Here is a 27,921-nt window from a genome sequence, read left to right on the forward strand (position 1 = left end):
TATGTGGGGGACACATCGTGCTACCCTGCCTCCAGTTTTCAAATGCAGCTGCACTGACTAGACAGAAAAGCTAAAATTGGAATTACTACCACCAGGTGGCTCATGATCAGATGAAACAATTCTCCTGATTGATTGAAGTAAATACAGATGGATTGAAGTAACTGGATGTCTGCATGTCTTCATCTACTGTCTCCAGGAAGCCCTAAACAGATTAAAACAGCGCTTTTGCTGCTTACAACATAAAAATGCATCTTCGTGATGAAGTATTGCTCTATAAAGATATTAAAAGTGTAGTTTGTAAGATGCTTAGAGATTGGCGCATGGGATCCAGTTTCTGAAGTTCTGACAGAGGTCCCAACACTGGTAAACATAACTCAAAGGTATGGGTCCTGTGGTTAGCTGCATATGCAGTCTGTGAACAGGCCCCACTGGGAGATGGGATATTGCATATTCAAGTAACTTTAAGGGAAGGGCTATGTTTTTCCTAGGAGTCAGTCAGCTGTCACTTCCCCTTTATTAGGCATAGCCTCTCAACTGCATCTCAACTCCGCCTGTCAGGGAATGTGACATGGGATAACCCACCCTGTGAGTGCTCTTTCTCCTGTTCAATACAAGTGAAAACAGGTTGATTTAAAACACTGCTAGCAGGGCTTTGCACTGAAATACTAAAAGCTCTCAAATAATCAGTTATGGCACCTTGGTGCAAATAGCAGTAACATTCAGGTGCTCCTGCTATAATTGCTGAGGCACATCCATCAACACCAATAAGAATATGAAACTGCCCTTAAAACAAATAGGGTGTATTGTCCCAGGGGAAAAAAAATAAATGGGAGTGTAATATTTGCTGTTTTTCTAGGCATCCTATAACCTACCTTATCTATGTGGCATAATCAGTAATAAAAATTCAGATGACAATGAATATGAACTCAGCTATAGTAGATATTACTGGATTGCTTGACCACTATACTATTTGTGTTTTTTCTGTTCTCAAGCGTTAGGGTTATTATGTTTTCTGAGGAACTAAAACCAGAAATTGTTTATTTGTTTGTTTGTTTTTTCTTGCTTTTTCTGTAATTTATTCATTCCCATAACATTAAAGTATGGTTACCATTTGAGAGATCTTAAAGTATTCTTAGAAAAGGCCCTGGCTTAATATTTACTCTGTTAATGTATGATGAAGGTATTCTTCATATTAAGGATTTGATCATAGAGTTTTATAAAGGGTATGTTTTTAAAATATAATTAAATACATCATAACCTATTAAACTAATGTTAATAATTTTAACAACTTATCACTAGATTAAAGCAACCTGCATATTCAGACTTAAGTTGGGTACCTTATTAACAGTTAAGACCGCGGTGTGACCTAAACTTTCTCTTTCCATTTATGTTCAATCACATACAATTTCCAGATTTTTTACCCCTGTAGTTACAACAAATTAACTTTCATTCCTATTACAGGTTAAAACTCACTATTATGAGTTCAGGAATGTTAACTTTTCATACACAGTAAGACAGCTGTATTGCTAAAAATTGTGGAGTTTTGATCTAAATTATGTAGAATTTTGAACTGATATAAAAAAAAACAGAATCTGAATGTAAAAATCAAACAGAGATGGTTTTGCAAAGCAATGTTAAGTATTCTGGGTTATATATATTATATAACCCTATGCTGGGTAAAATTTATCTTGCATCTAAAAATTATGTTGCATTGAAAAGATGTTCAAAAAGAGAACTTGTAATTACAAAGACTAGGGGAATGATGGAGAACACAGATTTGTGTTCATCATGGCTGTCTGCTACAGCATTTGAAAAGGTATCTGAGGTGTTTATTGTGTTGTTGCACTTCAACATTTCAGATAATTAAAAAGCATTAAGCAAGAGATAACAAGAGTGGGATGTTTATGCCTTCTGCTTAGACAGCTTTTTACCCATTTCAAGCAAACAGATGTTATGTAATATTAGCAATGGAAAACAATGTATTTGTCCTTTGAATTGCAAGACTGTGTGAGAAGTATGGCAGAATTGTGCCTACCTGGGCAAATGGCGTCACAATCAAGTCATCTCCATGTCTGAAAAAAAATGAGCAGAGTTGTAAGTTAGGTACAACTAGAAACTTAAGTGACTGCTTTTAACAGAAAGATCAGGTTATACAATGCATCATAGGTAATTCCAGTTTTATTCTTCTGCAGTTTACTCTCTACCGCTGCTTTACGCATTCTTTGAAAAGTAAATATCAACTTAGTTATAGGCCAGCTGCCTGGTGTGTCAGTGGGATGGCTGATGAACCAGAGGGTTTCTACAAGTGTGGGTTGGGCTGGTGATCGACTGCCCAGGATTGATCTGCAGAGATTTCATCCCAAAGGATGGAGGTAAAAACACCATGATGGAGGTAAAAAGCAACCCCATGAAGGGCTACCAGCAGATTTGTGAGTGCAGAATGAACAACTGCAGATGACTGGGCAGTGCATCGCAGTCAAATGAAAACCTTATAAAACTTTCAAACTGACTCACGCTTCTGTAGCTATCAGGGGGCGGGGTGTGTGTGACCAAGTGTGTGCCGTTACTGTGGCAACCTCACCCTCACCACAGGTGACGTATGGGCAAGGTTCTGGGATGACGCACTGTAGGGCAGAAGCAAGGAAGGTGAAGAGAGGTTCCTTCACTTCAGCACTGAAACCTGCCACTTGAAATAGTTTCCAAAAAATACAGCCTTGAAATTACAAGTAGGCTTGAAGGGCTGTTGAGCTTAAGAGCAGCATCTGTAACACTGAGGATATGGAGTTACGTCTCTCCAGGGGACCACATTGATAAAGAAAACTTAGACTTTTCAGTCACGATATCTAGTATATGGCAGCAATCAAGCTGAAAAGAAATTTTCTGAAAACAAAAAATGTCTTTGTTTTTAATTCACCTGTATTTTCCTACAGCAAATTTATTGTGCTGAGTTACAAGTTGCAGCTTTCAGCAGATATTACCATTGCTTTGGTGCTATTTCAATGATATTTAAGCATAATGATGTATTTAACAACAGATTTCAAGCCCATGAAAATCTGAACAGAAAAAGGCTTTCTGATAAACAGAGAAATATCATTTGTGTTTGAGTTGCTATAACATCATTCTCATAATCTATATACTGGCCACAAGACAATAACGTTTTTGCAGGTTTTGGAATAACCTAATAAAAAAGTAGTATGTACAGCCAAAGAGCCTGTAAGGACAAAACAAAACTCCTCAGTATTCAAAATTATCATAATGCTTAAATATCTGTGTAACTTTTTATTACGATCTCTTTTATTCCTGTTAGTGGTAACACAGAAGTGGATTTTTACAGATCCTATGGAAGAAGAGTGTACTTTTAACACCTTTGCAGGAGTGGTTGGAATAAGGTTTGTTTCAGGTGAAACCACAGTCCCACCCTGGCTGGAAAGTATGTATGCCTGATTCTCACATCGAATCAAAAGAAACTTAGCGCCATTGGAGGAACTCAGAGGCTTTTATTGCCCAATGAAGCCAAATCCAATTGGCTATTGTAGATATCATGAATCAGCCCAGGGCATTAACAGAAGAATTAATTAGTACTTCATGCTTTCATTGGCTCATGAAAACATCTTTTCCTTTTGTCTCTCACTTATGCAGCCATAGTATGAATATGCACATTACCTCACTTCCAGAAAAATTATGCTCTTTGCCTTCAAATTCTGTGAAATGGTATTATCTACTGTGTTGCACCTTGCTTGCCTGTTCCTTGGTAAAATCTTAATTTTTTCCCTTTTATAATGAATATTTTTACTTTTTGCATATATCTACTCCATTTTCTCTTCTGTTTTGACACTTAAAGGAGGCACAGCTGTCTAGAGCAAGGAATACTGTGTTAATCATCTGATTGACTTCTGCAAAGGTGGAAGAACCTAAAGCCTCAAGTGAATTATTTGCCAGTCTTCCTCACGCCTACCCACTCTGTCACTCGGGTTTTTTAGCCAAAAAGCAAACAAAGGGTTTCTTAAAAATGAGTTTATTTTTTCAGCAATCAAGTTATGCACAAATTATTATTAAAAATCAATATGAAAACCCATTTTTTACTTATCTAGTCTAATTCCCACAACTGGAAATTATGAAGGGACAGAAGAGGAAAGGAAAGGGACCTAGAGAGGTAAAGGTTTACATGTAGCAGCAGCACTGGACAAGGAACAAATATGCTATATTGTTTCTACCTGTAAATATGCTAGATAGCGGAGAGCTAGTTCTTTTTAGAATTACAAGCATCTGTCAGTGGCAAACACTCTTAATGCTCAGTATATGACACAAACGCACATAGAATTCATCAGTGCTTCAAATTCCCAGGCAGTTGCTACAACATAGTTAGTAACTGTCGAAGTGCAGATTGATAAAACCATGAAAACAGGATGATCCTTAAAATCTCTTCTGTGCTTCCTTATGGGAGGTGGTACTTTCTTGCTCTTCTTATTCAGTGTTCCTGTTTGCCACCCCTTGAATGCTGAGGCAGTTGTAAGAGGCAACAAGTACATGTTTCTGCGTTTTCTGCTCTGGCATTTGTGTTTTGCTGTTTTTTTTTCTTTTCTATAAAATAGCATGACCCCACTCCTTTAATGTTCAACCTTCATTCTACTTGAGCTCTTGCTGGACTGCATTTCATTGGAGAATGCTGATAAAATAGCATAGCTTGTTATTTTTTAGAGGAAACATTATGAAATACTAATTTAATGTACTGAAATCAACCAAGGATTTAATTTTCACTTTTCAAATGCCCCTTATTGTCAAGAGCAACATTTCCAGAAATTATCATTATTTCGGTGAAAGTGTGATACTGAAAGTACAGATATCCACAGCTTTCACAAAGCAGTTTAGCACGCAGCAGACCCACTTGAACAGAAAAGCAATTGCATAACGTGGTGAGTAATCTTTAATCCACATTGGGTCAGAAAATTTGGAGAGTGCTCAAAAAGGGTGCAGACGTGTCTAAAATGTCTGTGTTATTTTTCGTACAGAAGAGCAAAAAAAATGTATGATTCAATCAAAATGCCACTAATCAACAGTGTGTTGCAGTGTAGTAAACACTATAATGTAAGGGTGTTGTGTTTTATTTTCAGAGGATAAAGAAGCTGATAGACAATTCTGTCTGGATCCTGAAGAGGATAGTGTCACACATCTATATGATGAAGAAGTAAGAGGGAGTGTAAACCCTGTGCAATATATCACAAACTTCTAAATGTAGTCAGTGCTGTTAACCTTTAAGGTTAGAAGAATCCATTCATAATGTTAAGACTAACTAGAATGCTTGTGATACTTGTTTATATCTTCATTTTTCTGAGGAAAGAGAGATTTGAAAGCAGACTAATTTTCACATGGCCCCAATATTTAAAATGATCAAATTCCACCATCACCAAGAAAGGCTGCTAAAGCACACAACCGTCCACCTGAGATGAGTCACTGTTACATAAAACACAGGCTAAATTGCCATTAGAAGACCAAGGATTATATAATTCATCACAAGTTATTTACCACATTAAAATGGTGAAGCCTGGTCACTTGCAAATTTTCTGGGTTTTTCTTCCTAACCTTTCCTATAGAACACAGAACCCGTGATGGTCCCCACCCTGGAGAAGAGATCAAAGTGCTATGCTAAGTCACAAGTTTGATGAACACGTTCAGCTGTCCGTTGTCAAATAAAAAGTACAAAAAATCTGCTTCCTTTCCTCAAGACTGTTATTAATTTGTCTCTTCTATCCCAATTACATTACCTAATTAACTTTGCCCCCACTTAAAGGGAATTTAGAGATTTATGCATGGACTGACAGAGAAGCCCACAGGATGATTAACACAAGGATAGACAGGGTGAGTGCATAATCCTTATTTCTTAATTAAGTTGGCATAATTTCATATAATCATCTAATAAGTGGAGCTCTAGAGAGATATTCTGCAGACCTGCTAAGATACAGTTAAAAAAGAGAGGACATTTTTTTTCATGTGGTCAGAAAAAGTCAAGATATCCATTAAGGAGGAGTCCCAGACCTTAGAGATCACTAAAATGTTGAGTCTGTACTTGCCAGTGTAGAGCTTTGCAGGTAAGCTACTAAATAAGATTTGTCTTTCTAAATGCCATAGTAAACTCACATAGAGACTTTCTAGACATGCAAAGAATACCAAGTGAGTGATCTTGAGGACACATATTGCAGATGAGTGACTTAAACAGGATAAATAAAAGTTCTGTCTAAACAGAAGGGGGAAATTGCACAAAACATGTTCACACCAATTTCACACATATTTCCTCATGAACAAGATGCAGACAAAATAGGATTCCTAGTTAGATTTGATACAATTTTTTATAACATAAATTATAAGATTAGTGGAAAAAATCTTGATGCTTTGTACCAGTTTAAAACATTATCAAACTGGTTTGCACACTTCTCCATTTGAATGAAAATCTCACTTATCTCCCCAGGATAAGTATTGGCTGAGGATGCTGGCCAGGCTTTAAATCAAACTGGCATAGTCTGTGTTGGATTCTCTGGCTACAAACCTGGGAGATAGCCTATCTGAAAGAAAGTCTTGCACCTGGGTAAACACAATCTAAGAGTGCAGCACAGGCTGCGATCTACCCAGCTGGGGACCAGCTCTATAGAAAGTGACCTGGGGCTTCTGGTGGATGGTAAGATCAATACAAGTGAACAGTGTGCTGCTGTAACAAAGAAAGCCAACAGGATGCTGGTTTATATCAACAAGGGGATCACCAGCAGAGGTAGATGTCATTATCCCACTCCACTCTTAACTTGTCAGGTCACACCTGGAATACTGCGTTCAATTTTGGTCCCTGCTATACAAAATAGATGTGGACAGGCTGGAGAGGGTTGAGAGGAGGGCCACTGAGATGATCCAAGGACTGGGAAGCCTGCCCTATGAGGACAGGCTGAGAGAAGTGGGTTTGTTCAGCCTTGAGAAAAGAAGGCTCAGGGGAGACCTTATCACCGTGTTCCACTGTTTAAAGGGTGTCTACAAAGAAGATGGGAGCTCCCTTTTTACAAGGAGTCACATGGAAAAGATGAGGGGTAATGGCTACAAGTTACTCCTGGGGAGATTCCAGTTGGATACTAAAGGAAAATTTTTCACAGTGAGAACAATCAACCTCAGGAAGAATCTCCCCATGGAAGTGGTGGGTTCACTAGCACTGGACATTGTTAAGATTCAGCTGGACAGGATGCTGAGCTATGTCATCTAGGCCATGATTTTGCCGAGCAAATTTGAACCAGATCATCATTAAAGCCCTTCCAATGTGGTACTCTATGATTCTATGACAAAACTGCCAAATTACTTTGAAAAGCCCTAGGGGAGAGTGGCTCTTTGGAATCCCAGAACTGTGCTGTACAGTAAGAAATAAGGCTTTTGTCACATTGTCACAAGAATTAACTCAATTTTTACAGAGTTGTATTTGGTCTTTTTTTTTTTTTTTTTTTTTTTTATGTAGAAACATAGTAAAAATAAAAGCAAGGTAAAATCCACCCAAAGATGGAGATTAAAGTAGTCTCTTATTTGAATCATAAAAACGATTGCAGCTTCCTTTTCAGTGTAAACATCTAAATTTGGATTAAACATGACACCCACGCATTTCTGTATACAAGGCTGACTTACCACCCAATAACATACTATAAATACAGCTTAGATAAGACATGTGTTTTGCTTGCACATATGCTGTGTATGAACATAAACATGCCATGCAAAAAACACAAATGGAGAAGCAGAGTGAGGTGGTCATTTACCCTAACTGCTTGTTTGGGGTATTTTGTTGGTTTTGATGTTGGTTGGTTTTTGTCCTGCCTCAAAAACGTTTTATAGGTGAAGCCAAATAAACACACAATAAATATATGAATTAGGTATGCTGAAAATATGTGCACTGCTCATATTAGTATTTTAGCAGGAATGAAATCTGTTTCAAACTGCACTCTTGACAAGAGAAATGGAAACATCATATAATGATACTATTCAGCAGAAGCTGTGACCTAAGGACAGCAAGCAGGAGGGGTGGCTGGCTGCTTCACACAGTTTTCACTTCATCATCATCATCTGCATATGCAGAATCCAAATGGACTGGTTCACAATATTGGGAGTCAGAAATTGCAGTGCTTCAAGTTAGTTTATTCTGCAGGAAGACTGCTTAAGTCATGTCATCTTAATTTCCAAAGACTTCAGTTTTCTAGCCCTGGCATGGGATAGTTCAGGCCTGGCTCCAAAAGCTAAGGCTGACTAGGGGCAAGAGGCATCTCTTAATGTTGTGCCCACATTATAGGATGTGACAGAAACCAGAAACTGGCTTACAGCTTTGCCCAGATAGGCACTGGGTTCACAGTGGTTTGCATCTCATTGAAAAGCTGACTGCCACTTGGTGGATGGTGAGGCATCTAAGGGAAAGAGTGGGGACTGTGGCACTGTGGGGAGGCTGGGATTTATGGTTGAGAGAGCAAGCAATTGAAATTGTTGTTTGAGTCATGGGCTACAGAGGAGGGAGCTGTTTTTCCCAGAGCATTTCTTTATTTCTGAGAACACGTACCTTAAAGGATTTTTACGAAGAGCTACTTGAAACCACTTGTTCTATCACATGGTAGGCAGAAATTAGAAGCTGAATAAAGTAGCGTCTTTATTTAGCGTCTAAGCTATTGTCTTAGTGTTCCTGAACACCACATTTTTCTCTTCCTGGTTCTTCTAAACAGCAAAGCGTTTTCCCTAATTAGTCAAAAGTATTTCTGTAATATTGGAAGTTCTGGAGAGTTCACTCTCCTTAATTTCAATTGAGCTTAACCAGATGGAAGAGGATTGGCTCAGAAAAGCTACAGTCCCTGGTAAGTCCATTATTGTAGACACAAGAAAGGCTGGTTATTGTCCTCCTTGGGCTACCTAACTAAGAAAGTTAGACTTAGGAAGACACAGCAAAGGGAAAAAAAAAAAACAAACAAACATTTCTCCAGCATAAATCTTACTAGCAAGTATTTCAGGTGTGTTTCCAAATACCCAAATTACCTTCATATGGTAACAAATCAAGTTATTCCATTATGGCATGTTGATGAAGAAAACAATACTTGGCTGTCCTATGATACGAGATCAAAAAGCTCAAAACAAGTGTGGATTACTATACATAGCTAATGCACACCAAGATATGCTCTGTACTAATGTACCTGGAGCTTTCCAGCTATAGTGGCTATTTTGTATAAGAAAGTACTTTATTTTTTCGTGCCAACTTTTCAGCATCTCAGTTCCTGGACATACATATTATTTGGTTTGAAAGAAGCCTTTGAATACTTAGAGTCTGCTATGTTGAAGTCACCTGCGTTAGGTTACCCAGACTACAATATTCCTTCTGTTTGAAATACATTACAACCCAAGGTGAGGTGCTTTCAGGACTTGGAAAGACAGAATCATCATAACCATTGCAGACTGAAGGGTGGGAAATGAACAGTGAATACCAAGGTTTTGGTATTGACTTTTAAATCAGTATTTTCAATTTTAAGCCAGGCAGTATTTAGAGGTATTATCTGATTACCTGTGTATCTTGCTGTGCATCGTATCAGAGTGCCTGTGCTTTTTGAGCAAACTAGAAACAAGGTATTTTGCTGCATGACAAGGGTAGCTAACTGTGTCTTAATGATGGTGATCTGAACCAAGACCCATTGAATCAGGAAACTTCATTCAGGATTGTTGCATGGGCTAGAACCAGAATCAGCTGACTAACTCAAGGAATGGGAAGTATTACTATTTTTCCATATTCCCCATAAATATGCTACAGGTATACTATCAGGCTTTTCCCACCTCCCATGAAAGTATCACAGTACCTTTGGAAGGGCTCAAGTAAGATCAAGACCTCTTGTGACAGACCTAGGTACTTCCCTGCTCAGCAAGCTTAAATGTTTTCCAGAGACTGGACTCACACATCTAACGTGGGTAATCTGCCTGAGGAAATCGTGTAGATACTGATGTAGTGGCCCATCACAGGATGCCAACAGGATGTGCAAAATATAGAAACACAGGACAACTCAAGAAATCATCTGTATCGTATTGCCCCAAACAACCACCAAGCTTCAATTTTTTAATCCTACTATAACATAGCAGACAATTTAGATGACAGAATAATAGCGGACAACTCTGAGCAACTGGCCTGCATTAGGTCTGACAGAATTCAGTCCTAAAGAAAAACAGGGTATGGATTGGCCAGAGTGTTACTCTGTGGTTTTCCTCCTAAGATTAGGCAGTCTGACTGTGGGTCACTTAGACAATAGCAAGGGAAAAGAATCTACTGCAGTGCAGGGGCTTGGTTTGTGCATTGAAGGAAGGGCTGGGTTAAGTCAGAAGATGTAGGACTTTGAACCAGAGAAGAGCTTAACTCAGAAGAGTCCAGAACAATTTAGCAGTGCCATTGTTGGACTTTTCATACAACATGAATCATTATTTAGCTCTAAGCAAGGCTGTAAAACAAACAAGCATCAGTGACTAAGGAATAGGTCTGTCTTCTGCTCATCTTAGAGAATATTAGTGAGTGGGTGTGCACACATGACTGGAAACAATCAAGTTGGTGCAGCTTAATGAGCTACTATTAATCAGTTTGACTGCATTAGCTGACACATATAAACTCTTAGCTTGTTGCATGTGAAAATAAAATGTATTACCTTGAACTGTTTTTAAGCAGCAGACACTTGGTTGCTTGCATTTCCTTGCCCCATATGTTTAAACGCTGAGAAATGACACGATTGTGTTATTTCTGAAGAATAAGAACACATAACTTTCCATGTGAATCTCATACTCATGCAGGTTGAAAGATTTCCTCTTTCAAATGAGAGCAGAGCTGCTGAGGACAGCTCCTGTGCAAGTTAACTTCCCAGCCCAAGTGAGCTTGCTCTCAGCTATCCACAGAAAGATTGTCTCAGCTTCAACATTTAGAAAAAAGGGTCCAAAAACAAAATCCAAAGATGCCTAAATGTATATAGGAATAAATAAGAAGACTTAAGGAAAACAAGGCAAACGCATCAGAATTTTGGATTGTCCATTTTCAAGGGGATGAACTCTACAGCTAACATAGCATAAGCACCATTACAAGCATACAGAGCATTGTTTGTGCCCTGAGGGGTGAAAGGACTAATGTTCTTTTTTGAAATAAATTCAGCCTGTGCATGCAGGTGATCACTGACCTGGAAAAACAGTGTAAAAGGCATCCCCCAAAACATTAAAGTCCCTCTTTACAAAGTTCCCTTTCTCTAAACTCTTCCCATCCTTCAGTATTGTGTGCACACATATTCACACACAAAACACACTTATCCTCCTTTCTGTCTGCTACAGATCGGTGCAGCAAGCCCAGAGATGAACAGTGTGTGATGTAGCTGAAATTCCAGCTAAGAACCAGTTTTCGCATCATGTTTTTAATAAGATGCCACCATCGACTGAAGAGGTTTAGTAACTCTGCTCTGTTTAGCACAGGAGCAGGAACTTGCAATTTAATTTCCAGCAGCCATTATTTCCAGAAGAGGGGGAAAAATAGCCTGACACGTTAAAAGTGTTTGAAGGGGAAGTGATGTGCTTAACAACTGAGAGTTATATTTGGAATATTACTATGTTTCAGCATTTGGACATAAAGCCAATAACGATACTGTATTGTCTGAACATAGATGAAATCAATTTGCATTTCATGAAAAAAAATCCTGATTCAATTCAATAATAAAAAGGCATATCAGAACACCTCAGAATTTCCTGAGTTAAAAAGCAGATCAAAAGAAGCCTTCTCAATCCAAAAATGTTCTCTTTTTGTTTATAGCATAACTGCTTTCCTGATCAACAAAAGAAGTTAGTGCAAACTTAGTAGACTTAAATTTAAGCGAACTGGATATTACTGAAGTCTTTGGTTTCTATTCCATTTGTAAAACGTCCCAAGCAATTGGAAAGTACACAGTGGTCATTTTAAAATGTTCATAACTTTAAAAGAATTGTAAGGAACTTAGCAATTACTTAGCTTAGTTTAAGCTGCAACCTGGAGATTTATTCAATTTAAAATATCTTAAGACCAAAAAAGCAACACCCCATGAAGCAAAATATTTTCTTTTTTTTCCTAAAGGCATGTAAGTACATTTCTTTCCATAGACAAATACATGTTTCAAGAAATTTAATACTTTTTTTTTCATTAAAAAAATTGTTTCTGAGCTGAAACCAACATTGAAAATACATCTTCAAAGATTTTTTTTTTAAAGCAGGTAGACTTTGAAGTTTGAATCATAGGATCATAGAATAGTTAGGGTTGGAAAGGACATAAAGCCCATCCAGTTCCAAACCCCCTGCCATGGGCAGGGGTGCCTCACATTAGACCATGTTGCCCAAGGCTCTATCTAACCTGGCCTTGAACACTGAATAGTTCTTTTCATCCAGTAATATCTGTGATACGCAATATCACAGATTCTGAGAAATCATCAGGAATTTCAACAGCGGTTTATCTAGAAAGAAAGACAATTATTTCTCATTTTTTAAACTGAGGTCCAAATTAGTCTGCCTAGTAATTGCACATCTTTTCTGCTCTCCTAGAGTCTTAATCAGAAGCCTTGAGAGAAAAGGGTTTTTGCTCTGTAACTTCAGATGCACGCAGGATTTCATTAGTAAATCAAAGTCTTCCTGTCTCAGAAAGGATAAACTGTATCATTAGTAATTTGTCTTCCTGTAGTGGACGAGAAAACATACCTTCATTTCATGATGGTATATTAAAGGCTCAGGTGAACCTTGTTAACTGTCCAGGCTTGCCATCTTTGCCTGGAGTACATTTTGAAGTACATTTTGCTTATGAATCTGATCCAGATTGAATAGAATGCAATTTTTTAAAAAGCTGAGTAGATTGTTGAGAACTGGGAAACATTTGAGCTAGTTTATCTCAGAAATTCTCTTCTCTGGCAGCCCTTTCTCATGACAGCTAAAGGGGTATATCAGCCTACTTGTACCTTCAGGTTGGTATCAGACCTGCCAGTTACTGATAAATTAGGGAACTCTCTGCCCTGGAATGTCCCTTTATTTAAGGTAATTTTGCAGCCAGAATAATTCCATTATTCTTTACTCTTCGCAAAATTACAGATTATTTCCTTCTATTTTGAAAAAAAAATACAAAAACAAACAAAAAACCCACACAACTTATAAATCCCACAATTATTTCTCCAGCAATTGAAGAAGGGGATGATTCATCCTGACAAAACCAGCCAAATCTCTGTATGTCAGTATCTATGTTTATCAAATTACAGAGGCTCTTTTCATTGCAATGTAATCCACATTTAAGTTTTATTATTCAAAGAGATGATCTGTTTATTTGTTTGTTTGTTTAATGTGGAGCCAAAGTTTACAGGTACATTCAGGTACAGTCTACAAAGCAGCATATCCTCTAGGAGAAGGCAGGATAACACTGTATTTAGTGGGGAAAAATCCTAGGGTAAATTGCATCCTCTTGACATTTCTTTTACCATGGACGGCAGAAGAGGGATGCTGCTACCTGCAAAAGGTATTGGCAGAACATCAGTAGGTTGGTGAGTCTGAGGAATGGGTGTACTGATGGCCATTTGGCTATTTGGCCGATCACCAGGCCAATGACACTTCAGTCAATGTTCTCTAGTGGGCTCTGGTGCTTAAAATATAAAAGCAAGGTCTAATAAAAATTACCAGATTTTATGTAATTATATTAAGTTTATAGTGGTATTTCATCTGACTGAGGAAACAATGCTGAGCCTCTCTGAAGCCCATAAGACTTCCCACACCACCTACTTTTTCACTGAGTGAGGTTCAGTTGGACAAATCCTAGAAAGACCAGAATGTTACATCCGAGCTGTGTTCTGTGGCATTGTAGAGATGGGGAAAGGGTAGACTTCCCAAACCTTTTTTCCTTATGTACATTCAGAAGACCTAGTGGAGCTCAGACAGAATGCTGTAACTGGATTGTTTTGGTCCTCTGGTCTGGTCTGCTACACTCTTGTCTGCTTCTTCAGGATCACAGGGGGACTAACATGGTTTTCTCCCTTTATAGTGGCAGTTAAAACATGCCCCAGGTAGTGAAATGCTTATTGGCTTCCTTCTAGTGTTCATGAGATTGCTAATGGTCTCATTGAAGAATCCATTCTTAACCTGGTTAGAGACCTGGGTTTTGCTAAAACAGAGATTCTCTGCTAATTCAATCTCCTGCTCCATTAATCAGGGTAGAGATCCCTTAGCAAGAAAGGCATAAAAGGTGTTACTACTTCAGCTTCTGTCTGCATTCGCAAGTTCTGAGAAGCAAGAGGACTTCAAGCAGGTGAGTATTATGTAACCAGGCCTCCTCTGCAAGACATCCACAAAGTTCCCTGCTTTACTGATGTCTTCAAATGGAGACCTAACAATTCTTCCAATACAGTGCTGATGATTTTGCTCATCTTTCAGCTAGCTTCTGTTCCCTTTGTTGCAGCAGTGCTGTTGGGGACTTCAAAATTTCTATTCTTTGTTCTCCTTCCCCTTAAACTTATTTTCCTGTCTCTCATCACAGATCCTGCCCTGTAATTCGTTATAAGCGCTTACTCATCCCCAGGGTCTCACTCATTCACTTCTTTTTCTCTTGCACATCCTCATCTCTCTGCTGGAAACCCATGGTCATGCTTCACACACATCTGTGCCCTCCTGCCTTGGACCTTGTGTCTTACCGTCTAAACCACCTGCCTCTCTGGTTCACAGTCTTGAATCTCCTCATATCATCTCCATGCCCTGCTTTTTGTCCACTAGGACCGTACTATTGATTCCAAGAAATAACAACAACAACAACAGCAGCAACAACAACAACAACAATAATAATAATAATAATAAGCTATTGATCCCACTCCTTAATTTGTTTTTCTTTTCTTACTATATGTCTGCTTCTTCTGCCTCTTCTAATGCCATAACTGCACCCACATTTGTCTAACTAACCTCCTCACACCTCAGTGGCCTTGCGCTCATCCTTTTATTCTTTTCCATAGCTAATGTGGCTCCTCACTTTAAAATATACTTAGTATCTCTGATTTTTAAAAACTTTAGACCTCCATCTTCTCTGCCTTTGTTTCTGCTGCTTTTCATCTCAGCTGACTGAATGAAAATCCCTTTGGTTGCTCTGTGAGGTTTACTACTTTGGGCACAGGGACTTATGCTGTCCCTTTGCCTGGGGATAGTATTCATCCGTATTAGTTTCTTGGTTATTATCTTATGCTTCAGCTGGTTGGTTGTGGCAGAGCCCATCTTTTCATCTTCGCCTCGCAAAGAACTGAGCACGACTGTTTTCCCTTCCTTGGCTGGAGCTGGGCAAATAATAAATGATGACACAATGATGAGTTTGGTATTTTAGCACTGCCATCTGCTGTCTGTCTTTTATCACAACATTCCGGATTTGACTAAACTTGAAATTTGTTTCATCTGCTGCTACTGAAGTGGAATGTATTACTGTAAATGCCACAAAATCATCATATTACATTCCTTACAAATGCAAGATGCATGCCTTCTGCTTTCTGTTTTGCTTTACAAAGTGAAATATAGAGGTTGGTAACTCAAGCACTGAAGAATGAGGGCATTCTAGGTTAAACTGTTACATAATATTAATTCACCTGCATTACCTGGATGATGTCTATGTTTTGTAATATTTTGTAGCTCATGCTCAAGCAACATGCAATACTGAAAATTAACCATGTAGGGAATAGGCTATAGAGAAATAGAATAATTTGTGAGTAATCTAAAATTTGTGTGATACTTGCCCTGATAACTTTTCCAGCCTCTATGTCATTTAGGAATGTCCTGAACCAGAGTGACTTCTCTATTTCAATAATTTTCAGTGGGTTTCCTTTCTATGAGTACATCCAGTTTCTCCTTAAAGCCATATATAAAAAACTTCATGGTTGTTTTTTTTTTTTTTATGCTATTTTATCTTTCTAAACTTTTCCCTCTTTTATTTCTTGGTTTTCTTTTACTTCATTTCTGTGATATAATCAAGCTTATTATAATCAGGCTTACTGATATATGGTTAATATTCCATTGTTAAAACAACTTGCCTCTTACATTTCCTAATGTGTTCCCATCCTAAGCAGCAGCAGGAATACTTTCTCTTCTTAGAACAAGAGCTCCTTTGTGACAGGAGACTGTGAATACTTATTCAGACATAAGGAAAAAAATGTTACACACAGATGTGTTTTAAGAAAAAACTGAAAGGAAGAATAGATACAAATATCCAAAGGAAGAAGTATGCTTAGTGTTTCAGTAATTCAATTGTTTATTCAATTTACTGCCATGTGCTGAAATATTACCCAGAATTCTAGGAAATGCAGAAGTGGATTATGAGTTCAAGGATGGAGCACTAATTGAATTCTTAATTGAAATGACTCATCTAAGCAACACAATGACCTAGATTGTCCCCCTGAAGGTAAAAATTTTTCAAATGGTATCCTGGCACAGGTGCCATACTAAAAGCTTCACTGTGGTCCTTCTAAAAGAAAGGCTATTTGTCAGTGGAGAATTTTCTGGAAGGGGGTCACCATTTCCACATAAAATGCATTTTTATTTACAACAAAGCAAGATGGATTGGCTGTTTTCTTACTCATTTTGTCTCAACCAAAATCAGTCATACTGTGCACAAAGCTTAAAAACTTCTTCAGTCTACATGCTTAACTGAGGTATGGACCTTACACAAACCCTCTGTAAAGGTATGAACCTTTCTTATCTTGGCACTTACATAGAAAGAGAGCTGTAATTAGATGTTCTTATCAACATTTCTAAAAATTATATGTAAGCTGAATATAGGAGTGTTCATATAATGACTGCAAATTAAATATCCGGTGAAATTTCACTCATTATAATGAAAACCTTTTTCTTTTGCTGTTTGTACTCTTATTTTTTAAAGAGCATATTGACTGGGTGTTGACTCATTAAAAAAACAGCTTTTAACTTAATACTGAATTTTTAACGTTTTAGACCTCCTTGCCCCTTAGGGGACTCTTACAAGCCTGGTCCTTCATTTTAGTGATTTGTAATTGAACCATAAACTCCTACTCGACAGTGAAACTTGGAGCGGATAAGGGAAACAAACAAATCAGTTACTCTTAATTTCTACTACTTAGAAGTACCTAGAAGCTACTATCAAACATGTTTTTCATGTCTTACAGAAAAACAAAGATTTGCAATTGCCTTCCACTACCCATGCACCTTGGGGTACACACGTACTTGAAAAATACGACCCACCAGCAGAAAATACACACAACAGAGAAGAACAGTCAGAATAACTTTCCAAAAGCCTTTTGTTAAAATTTTGCCTTTTACTTAAAAGGGTATTTGAAGTAACCTTTGCTTCTCTTGGATTTTTTAATTTCTGTCAGCTGGTAAATCTTTTCTCCAAAACCATAAAAATACCTGGTGGAAATAAATGGAATTGTTAAGAAGCAGAAATTAAGTTTATATCATTTCTTTTGAAACGAACTTAGAAATCAGAGTTCTCCTTAGTGTTTGGATACAATAGTATTAACTGTTTTCACTATCCTGTCAAAGCTAATAAAGTGCATAAACGCACCAAGTAAACCCTCATGATATCCTTACTTCCAGAAAACTGCAAAACCAAGTACAAGCTTCAGTAAAGAAATAAACAAGCAATTATCCATTACTTCAATAGCGTGATTACTGTCTTTTATTTTTAAAGGAAATTTCTTGTGGCTGGAAAAATCACATGACAGGACAAAACATAGGCTAAAAGTATTTTGTAATATACTTACATATCACTGGCAATGGAGGAGTTCCTGGACATGGACTTTGGAGACAGGTCATAGTCACTGTCTGACCGGTAAAGGAAAGACTCCCTGCGTTGACTATGGACAAAATTTGCCTGAAGAATTAGCCCTGATCCAGGGCTTGTCATGGGATCCAAGGGGCTTCGTCCCGATGAAGTACCATTGTCTACATCAAAACTGCAAAAAGAAAGAATAAAAAGATTTATGCTGTTGACATAAGAATTTTAAAAGTAATAAAAACTTTTCTGACAGATTTATCATTAGGTAATTACTTCTTGATAATAATGGGTAAATAAAGACCTGGTCAAGTCCACTGCTAAACCAAAGTACACTTTAAAATTGCTGACAACCAAAAAAGAAGAACTTTGAAGGAAAAAAATTTTGTAAAGAAAAATCAGTATTAGGAGTACAGGAAACATTATGGTTCTCTGCATGTAGAGATCTGTGAGCTCTGCACTTGAGGGAATATGAAGTTTCGTTGTTTTCTTCCTTGGGCCCCAAGTATCTTGAGCTGGACCCTCCGTATCCTGTCTCCCACTGTTGAGGCAATTGAGTTATTGAGTACCTGACCCTAATATTTCATTACTACCCAAATATTTCGAGAATATATTTTGTTTTATCCCAGTAAATGAAACTCTTGGGTGGGATTAAGATGTATGTGTGTGCTTGAGCACGTCTGCATGTATTATAGTTGCTATTTTACAAACATATAGAAGAATTCTTCGCTCACTGCCAAGCAGCACAACTCCTGTGCCCATTCATGCCTTTGAACTAGGCAGTTTAGATCCAACACTTCTAGTTACTGTGTTTGGTATTAAGAGAGGTAAACAGGCTTATCATTCTGAGGGAACACCGCCGTCATGAGATGCTGAAGAGCAAGGGGAGAGAAAGAAGGAGAAGGAGTGAGAAGATGCTCTTTCATGTAGTCTGTAATGTTTCCACAAAGGGCTTTTTAAAATCAGTGTAAAGACCTTGAATGGGAGTTTGCAGTCAATTAGAAACTAGCATAGGGTTGGCTATGCTGAGAGGACGTGCTCATGGCAACCCATGTTGCCTAGCAGCCCGACAGCTGCATTTGGTACCATATGGAGTCTTTTTGGAGCATGTGGCTCCACTTTTAGACTTCATGTGTTGTGGTATGCAATCCCAGAGGTTACAGATGTGTGGATTAGCAAGATTATGTCTCCATCTGGTGGGATGGAGCACATTTTATCCAGCCAGAAGAAGATTATTTCTGTTTCCCTACTTGGTTGTGTCTTTATAAAACCAAAGATCAGTTTAGCTTTACAGCACAGTAGGAAAGATGTGCATGAGACCTTGGCTTCTAACTATTTGGGCTTCTTTGCCATACTAGTGGGAACTTAAATAATACTGCTATAGCATTTAGGACTGAGGAATAAATAGAGCATCTTTCACACTATTTTTTAAACATGGATCAGTGTTAGCATCATAGTATGCATACACTGAACCCACCTAAAGTACTCATTTTGAAACCAGTATTTTTGTGAAGGACACCCACCAGTTTTCACCTATATTTTATGACAGCAGAAGAGAAAATATTCAGTACTTGTCAGCTGTTGATTAGACTTCAGCCTGGTGCAGAAGTCACAGCAGGTACATGCTGCTTTCCACACCAGCTTGTTTCTTTCTGTTATCTACCAGTGACCCAAGATTGCAGTGAGGCTGAAGCTTTATATTTTACTGGTAGCATTCCAATGGCCTTTATTCCTTTGTTGAATGAACCAATCAAAGAAACACTTATTGCTTTTTTTGACAGAGATGTACATTGCCTGGCACAGAATGGACCTTGGCTTCATGTTTTATTCCATTGTTTCATTGTTATTTTGCACATATTCCTGAAACTGCAATCTTTCTGCTGCTCTCAGATGACATAATTTATTATGTATTCACTTTTCACAGTCTGAAAGTAGAAAAGCAAAATTTTAACTGTTTAGAAAATGGAATTAAAAAGAAATCAACTAAACTTAGTGATTTAGTCCTATTTTCACTGTCGTTTCCAGAAAAACTCACTGTCAGCAAATCCTAACACATACACTTCTCCCCAAATTTGATTTCTTTTGATTATGCCTAAATATTTTTTCTGTGTCCTCAAATGTGCTACTACATAACATGCTCTATCTCAAACTACTAAAGCTAATTCATAAGACATCGAATGAGTGTTCTGCCACAGCCTGTGGGGTGATCTTGGACAACATAAAGTTCATCTTTGCCTTTTATTTTCCCTAATCATTGCATCTTTGTGATCATTGTGAGATCGGCTCACAAAAAAAAAAAAAGAAGAAGAAAGAAAGAAAGAAAAAGAAAGGAAGGAAGGAAGGAAGGAAGGAAGGAAGGAAGGGAAGGAAGGGAAGGAAGGGAAGAAAGGGAAGGAAGGAAGGAAGGAAGGAAGGAAGGAAGGAAGGAAGGAAGGAAGGAAGGAAGGAAGGAAGGAAGGAAGGAAGGAAGGAAGGAAGGGAAGGAAGGGAAGAAAGGGAAGGAAGGAAGGAAGGAAGGAAATGGCCTGATAGCATGAATACTACTAAAACATCCTTGCTGCTTCTGCTTTTAATAACCATATTGCCATTACTACTAGCTTGACTACTATTATTCACTAGCAATCAGTATCTTTTGAGTTTGAATGCCTGATTATTCCAGCAGCACAAAATACTCAGTATCAATGAAGGGTTTGCAACATCTGTGAACTCATTGTATCAAATTTTCCTGACACTCCTATTTCATTGCCTAATTATTTCTTTTTTCTTTAAACAGTTGTGAGAATACTCAGACTCCTAAACAATACAAACTTTGTGTGTTTTGTTTTTCTATTGAATGCAGCTCTTTCATGCAATTTTAGGTAAAACAGAAGAGGATTGTTTAGTCCCGTGCTCAATAAGAGTCAATAGTCCTGTGCCAGTATCATTTCAGACATATGTAAAGTACTCTGAAACATCTAAAGCAAAAATTAAAAGTGGAAGATAAATAAATGAAGGTAAATGTAGGTCTGTAGTACAACGGAAACATTTTGAATACGAACTAACTAATGATTTCATTTAAATTAGACTTAATTATTCATCTGATCATAAGGTACTTCATTGGATTAAAGAAACACATGGCTTTGTTTGCAGATTTGTTTATTTTATTTCACCTGCCCTTTGTGGACATGATATGAGTATCTTATGATCAGTGTTATTTCTCCCGGTTAGAACTTAAGGCTTCTATGAATGCTATCACTGTCAGATTATAAAACAATGATTTTTTTTTTTTTTTAATTGAAAGTCTGTTAGCTGAAACTGCAGCTTCATCAGCTAGGAGAGTCCCTGTGGTTTGCACCACTAAATAACTACAGGAATGTGAAAGACGTGCACATTGGGGTCGTGACAGGAAATTTATAGAATCATAGAATAGTTAGGGTTGGAAAGGACCTTAAGATCATCAAATTCCAACCCCCCTGCCATGGGCAGGGACACCTCACTCTAAACCATATTACCCAAGGCCTCGTCCAACCTGGCCTTGAACAGTGCCAGGGATGGAGCGTTCACAACCTCCCTGGGCAACCCATTCCAGTGCCTCACCACCCTAACAGGAAAGAATTTCCTCCTTATATCCAATCTAAACTTCCCCTGTTTAAGTTTTAACCCATTACCCCTTGTCCTATCACTACAGTCCCTAATGAAGAGTCCATCCCCAGCATCCCTATAGGCCCCCTTCAGATACTGGAAGGCTGCTATGAGGTCTCCACGCAGCCTTCTCTTCTCCAGGCTGAACAGCCCCAACTTTCTCAGCCGATCTTCATACGGGAGGTGCTCCAGTCCCCTGATCATCCTCGTGGCCCTCCTCTGGACTTGTTCCAACAGATCCCTGTCCTTTTTTATGTTGAGGACACCAGAACTGCACACAATACTCCAGGTGAGGTCTCACAAGAGCAGAATAAAGGGGCAGGATCACCTCCTTCGACCTGCTGGCCACAATCCTTTTGATGCAGCCCAGGATACGGTTGGCTTTCTGGGCTGCAAGCGCACACTGCCGGCTCATGTTCATTTTCTCATCGACCACCACCCCCAAGTCCTTCTCCGCAGGGCTGCTCTGAATCTCTTCTCTGCCCAACCTGTAGCTGTGTCTGGGATTGCTCCAATGCAGGTGTAGGACCTTGCACTTGGCATGGTTAAACTTCATGAGGTTGGCATCAGCCCACCTCACAAGCATGCCAAGGTCCCTCTGGATGGCATTCCTTCCCTCCAGCGTATCAACCAACCCACACAGCTTGGTGTCATCGGCAAACCTGCTGAGGGCGCACTCAATCCCACTGTCCATGTCAGTGATGAAGATGTTAAACAAGACTGGTCCCAACAACAATCCCTGAGGGACACAACTCGTTACTGGTCTCCAGCCAGACATTGAGCCATTGACCACAAACTCTTTGCGTGTGGCCATCCAGCCAGTTCTTTATCCACCGAGTGGTCCATTCATCAAATTGATGTCTGTCCAATTTAGAGACAAGGATGTCGTGTGGGACAGTGTCGATCGCTTTGCACAAGTCCAGGTAGATGACATCAACCGCCTTTTTTTTTTTATCCTGTGGTACTGGTTGTGTCCACTAGATGGGTGTAGAAAGTAACGAAAAAGATCCAAATAACTACTAGGACTTGTGTCATACTGCTCAACGAGAATGTCTTTTATGTAAATATGTATCAAGAAAAAAGAAAGTTCAGATCTACAGTCAAAGGCGGAATGTGTATACCGCACTGGTTTGCCAGAAACGTATATTTATATTAAAATGTTTCTAAAAAGTTACAGCAGTTAAGTGTCTTTGTTAGCTCTTACTTTCTGAGTATGTTGCCCGCATTTTTACATAGAACGATTTAGTAGAAATATAAATGAACAATGTGTTATTGCACTGAAAAGCAAATAAATTGTTTCTTTGGCTGAATTTTTTTTTTTTTTTTTTTTTTTTTTTTTTTTTTGCAAGAAATGAGCTGCTGAGCACACTGCATTAAATGAACAGAGGATCGAAACAGGTAATTGGAGAATATGAGTTGTTCTTTCTTGCTGCATACACTGAAAAAAAACAAACAAAAAAAAAACCAAAAAAAAAAAAAACCCCAAACCCTTTAAGATACAAGATAAGATAGACTCTTTGATGAGCCTGGGCAGAAATATCATAAAGTCAGCTTTGGTCGATTCACATTTACCTTTCCACAACAAGAATACGTTGTGAATTAAAAAGTGCATGTTCACTTAACAAAAGTTGTTCTCTCACTAGTGTGTGTTCCTCAGCCTTCTTCCACTTTGGTGGATGGTGGTCTTTAGAAAGGAAAAAGGAGCATGGAAATTATTACTTGAAGGCATAGAAATTTATGTTATTGTTTCCCAGGCAGAAACTGCCCATTTAAAGACAGAATTTTCCACCGCTGTTTTGCAGCTAGTTTCAGGCACTTTGCACAACACATGCAAATTGAAGCTGCTTTTAGTGTCAGGAGCAATTTGGCACAGCACTCATCACAGAATTTTCTGTGTTCAAAGAGCTTTGCTGCAACTCCACAGATGACAAAGCTATGAAAAGCCAGTGCTAATTCAGCAACTTTTGTTTCTGCATTTTGACAAGATGTTTTAGGACATTAGTGGATACTGTTTATCTTTAGAGCCTGCCTTATTCACTGTTCAGTGATGACAAACATGACATCGGATGAAAGTTCAGCCTTTTTCCTTTTTTGGCTATATACTGTGTTTGCATGTCTTGCTCACTGCGTATCATCCAGGCTCTGGACGGAGATGGGGATAAGGGTGTTGAACTCTCTTGAGCGACTTATCTTCCCTGTGCTCCAAACAGGACAAGAAGTAATAGTATCACAAACAACCCTTAGGAAGATTATTAATGATTCTCTTCAGGCAGTAGTAGGAATCTGTGGCAAAGACAGGAGAGGTTTCGTACCCCAGATCTCTGCAGTACTGCTTCATTGTTCATTAGTTCACAGCTTTTTTACACAGTGAAAGAAACTCTCTGTGGACTTGCTTCTGAGTCCTTAAGTAATGCTCTCCTACTCTCTAAAAGAAAAAGGGGAAGATCTGTGTACAAAACATAGCTTTTAGTAACATAAGGAATAATGGCATCATAATGAATATGCACAAGAGCTTATAATTAAGGCAGCATAGAAAATCTTAATGTTGATCTTCCTTATTACTGAGAGATCAGCAATCTTGTTGCATCTTGTTGGGGATTTTTGTTTTGTTTTTAGAGAAGTAAGCAATAGTAGAAAAAGGAATAAAATAAATTCCACTCCAAATAGTCTAATAAACTATTTAACAACATAAACAGCACTCCTGATATTCCCCTTTAAGTTTCTTTCCGTCTTCAGCCTATCCTATATTGGAAACTATGGGGAGGGAGAGTTAGGAGCCAAATTAACTCATCCTCTGGGGACATCTTATCTTTTAAGGCTATCTTTAAGCATTACAGAGGGACAATCAAGTTTTAAAGGAGTAATTTTTGGCCCTCTTCAAAGGATTCCATTGTCCTAGTGCCAAGCAGTATCTCCAGCCATCTGTAAGTACTATGATTTACCTACGCATCTCAATGCCCTGATTTCCGCGAAGTCCCTTCTATGTTTTCACCTGGAAGCACAATGCCACACCATCACACAGAATAAGCTCATTTGGGGTAGCGGCTGTAATTCACTGACATTATCTCGGAAGAGCTGCCCTGTGGCAACTGCCTTTGGGCAGATTCTTATTTAGAACAAAGCAAGGTAATAAAACTTTATTTACATCTCAAAGGAAAATAAAGCCATTTATGGCTTGTGCTCCGGGACAGGAGGCCACCCTGGAAAAGGCAGCCTGTAGGTTCTGAGGAAAGGGGAGGATCGAGCCGACGGTCCCTTCAAATGCAGATTAAAAAGCATAAAAAAGGCAGGGGACCACCTCAGCTCGTGGGACCCACCTTGGAGGTGGAGAATTACGGGGCGCCTGTCACTAGGATGGTTCGGTATGAAAGCCAAGAGTAAGGGAAAGCTCTTTCGCTATCAGATGTGATGCAACAGGCAGAGTGTACTGTGCTCTTAGAGCAATTAAGCAATTAACTGCATTAATTACGGTGTGTCCTGGAGATGTGTGTGTCTCAAATCAAAGCAGAACAGTTTACAGTTTTGTTCTTAGGTGTGGATTTACTGTGCATTAGTTTGTTTGGGGTTTGGGTGTTTTTTTTTTTTGTTTTGTTTTGTTTTTTTTAATGGCAGACCATTTCAGTTATTGTGGAAATCACTGTCATTATGACCCAATTCTTCAAAAACTATATAGACTCCCGAGGTCCTATGCCATCAGAAAGCATCTTCTGTGAGGTAGACACAAATTCTATTACATTAATTTACAGTTCTCAGCCAGAGTCTTATGCAGTGAAAGGAATAAATGAAGACAGAGACAAAAATCTTTTACTTTGGGAGATTATTTTGATTGAAGCATTTTGGTTTATTTTATATGCTAAATATATTCACTGAATTCAGCTGTAAATCTGTCCACAGATTCGGCAGTACCTCAAATAATTATAATATTTTCTTTGTGAAATACTAAGTTTAGATACACTTTACATTCATCAAATAGACATAACAAGCACTTTTGTTATGTCTTTATGACCTCTTTTGAGTCTTTTTATTGCCTATCAAGAAACTAAGCATTAAATCGAGCCAACAGCTGACTTGGGTATCCCCTTTTTTGTTAGACATAGTTACCTCCAGGTTTAATAAAAAATGAAGATTTAGAATTTTATTTATCAGAAAGAATTAGTTGTCACTAATCAACCCCTCCCTTAGGCTTATACTGGACTTCAGTTGTTAAACAAGTTCATATGCAGCATCAGAAAAAAACCTAAAAAAATCAGTAGTTTCATATAATTGAATAAAAGGCCTAAAATTTATTCCTTCTATTAATTCTCTGCTTGGGACCTTTCAAAATGTGTCCCAGGCTGAAAGTCAGAAACACAGCACTGCACCAGCTACTAAGAAGGAGAAAAATGACTGCTACTGCTGAACCCAGGACACATTCTTACAGTCTCTACCCAGTGATCCAGAGGAGAACATATGTGGTTTTCCCCTTCTACTTTCTGTCTCTTCCTGGATGCCTCATAAAAATTAAAGACCTCAGGAAACGGGGAAAAAAAGAGAAATATTTATACTGACATTTTAGAAGGAATATCATACAAGTCTACATTTAAAGAAAAAAAATGTTAATATGTGACCTGTGACCATGCAATTTTCATTTTCTCTATAGCAAAGTTAGCAAAAAACTTGCCTTCCATTGCTTAAAAATATTTTCAGTGGATTGTAAGCAAATGATGTTAAACATATGATCTAAATCTGAATTTTCTTGTACCACTAGAGAATTCAAGCCAACTATCTAGTTGTGGCTTTGGGTTTCCAGTTAAGCGATTCAGCAAGCAGGCCTTATGATTATGTCCATTTTTAGAAGTGGTGTGGATAAGTTTTCAAGTATCAAAACTTCAAGCGAAAGAAGAAGATGTGACACTTAATGAAATTTGCTTTTAGCAGCAGAACTTGGCTTTTGCTTTTGGTATAACTGTTTCTGGAAACATTTACAGCATAACAAGGCTTCATAATAATATTAAAAGCCCAGATAACAAGCAAATACAACCTGTGTAGAACAAAAAAATACACTGAAGCACAAAAGGTTTGTAATAATTAGTCTGTTCAAAAATGTTAGCAAAGGAACTCCAACTATGTATTTAGCTTCTATCTCATGATTTTCTATCAAGAATATTGGGAAATGTAACCTTTCTCTCAAAACAAACTGCTTCATGTTTTGTTATGAAGTTTCCAAGCAAAGAGATTCTTGTGACAACTCTTACAATAGCTTTGGGATTTTTGCTTTGAACAATCTCTTCACACTCAAATCAAGGTGTACTTTTCATAATAGCACCTCATTATTCTTAATTATACCTTAGTGGTCTATCCATTTGGCATGCAAGCCTTTGTTCCACCTACTAAATCAATTTGCTTGCTACCCTCAGCCATACTGGGATTCTTTTTCTGATGCCTTTTATTCTTTCCTTGGAGGTGATAATCCTTCACTAGTCAATTTTTATTTTCTGAACTTGGATCTTGCAAATTAATATTCTCCTACTAATGTGATGTTCAGATAAGAATGCCAGATTCCAGATCCTCTTACATGAATTTGGTGTCTTGATATTTCTTTGAAGCTGAAATAATTGTCTTACTGCAGTATAATAAAAATGCAAACAAAAACTGCAAGAGAAACAAAATGCAAAATATTTTCAAATAAATTTGGTAATCTTTCCAGCCTTCTACTAGGTTTAAGTCACTTTGTATGGTTCTGTTGATTTGATAATACTCCTGGAACTAATATCCCCATTTTTAGACAATAAAAAAAGGCCAGTGAAACTGTTATCCCAGAGATGTCTGGTAAAATCTGTTGCAGGTTGAGGTCTGAATTAGGAACTGTGCATAAAATACTGAAGAATCAGAACTATTTTGAATAATGTGAAGTGAAGAAAGCTGAAAAATAGAGCCAATTAATGCAGACATGGGAAGGAGTATGCAGCAAACCCAGGGGTGCTCCTGAACAGCTAACCAGCCACCTGCAAGCTCCCGCTGCTGCAGGCACCTGCCAGACACACTACAGCTCTGGGAGTGCAGACTCAGCTGAATCACTGGTGGTTCTCCACTCTGTTATTGTCATCACTTAATTACAGTCTATTTGTCCCAGTTCACTTAAATCATTCCATAATGTCGTCTGCCCTTATTTTCCCTAAGGTACACTTTTTTTTCCTGGGCCCTAAATATGGAAGTACCTTCAAACTCATTAAAAAAAAGAAAAAAAAAATCACCTAATTTCTTCAAGAAATTCTAGAACAACACTGGTTTTACTTCCAGGGTGATTTTTGATCCAAGTATCCCCACTATGTTTTTGTTTTCTGCATCACCACCTTCTGAGCAGTACTTGGAAAATGGGGTGCAAAACCAACTTGCGCTGAGTTTGACTATATAGCATGTATTAACTGTAATTCGCAGTACTACTGCTTTTCTCTTATTTTAAATGCATTTGAATCAAATAACAAAGCATTTCAAAATATTTATTTAGGAATATATAAAAATATACATACCATCTATCAAACATC

General features: G+C 38.2%; 1 protein-coding gene across 2 annotated transcripts in view; it reads right to left on the reverse strand.

The window, feature by feature from the left end:
• Positions 1-27,921, reverse strand: part of LOC133217037 (cAMP-specific 3',5'-cyclic phosphodiesterase 4D-like) — a 186,834-nt gene that overhangs the window by 6,431 nt on the left and 152,482 nt on the right. For both annotated transcript variants that reach the window (XM_061362157.1, XM_061362156.1), the window contains exons 2-3: positions 17,766-17,957; positions 2,036-2,072 (exon numbers count right to left, since the gene is read on the reverse strand). In XM_061362157.1, coding sequence (XP_061218141.1) covers positions 2,036-2,072; positions 17,766-17,957 — 229 coding nt within the window. The remainder of the gene's footprint in view (positions 1-2,035; positions 2,073-17,765; positions 17,958-27,921) is intronic.

This window comes from Neopsephotus bourkii, unplaced genomic scaffold (genome assembly GCF_033783945.1).
Source record: "Neopsephotus bourkii isolate Nb327-2 ecotype Australia unplaced genomic scaffold, CSIRO-AGI_Nbou_v1 NB_1085, whole genome shotgun sequence".
NCBI lineage: Eukaryota > Metazoa > Chordata > Aves > Psittaciformes > Psittacidae > Neopsephotus > Neopsephotus bourkii.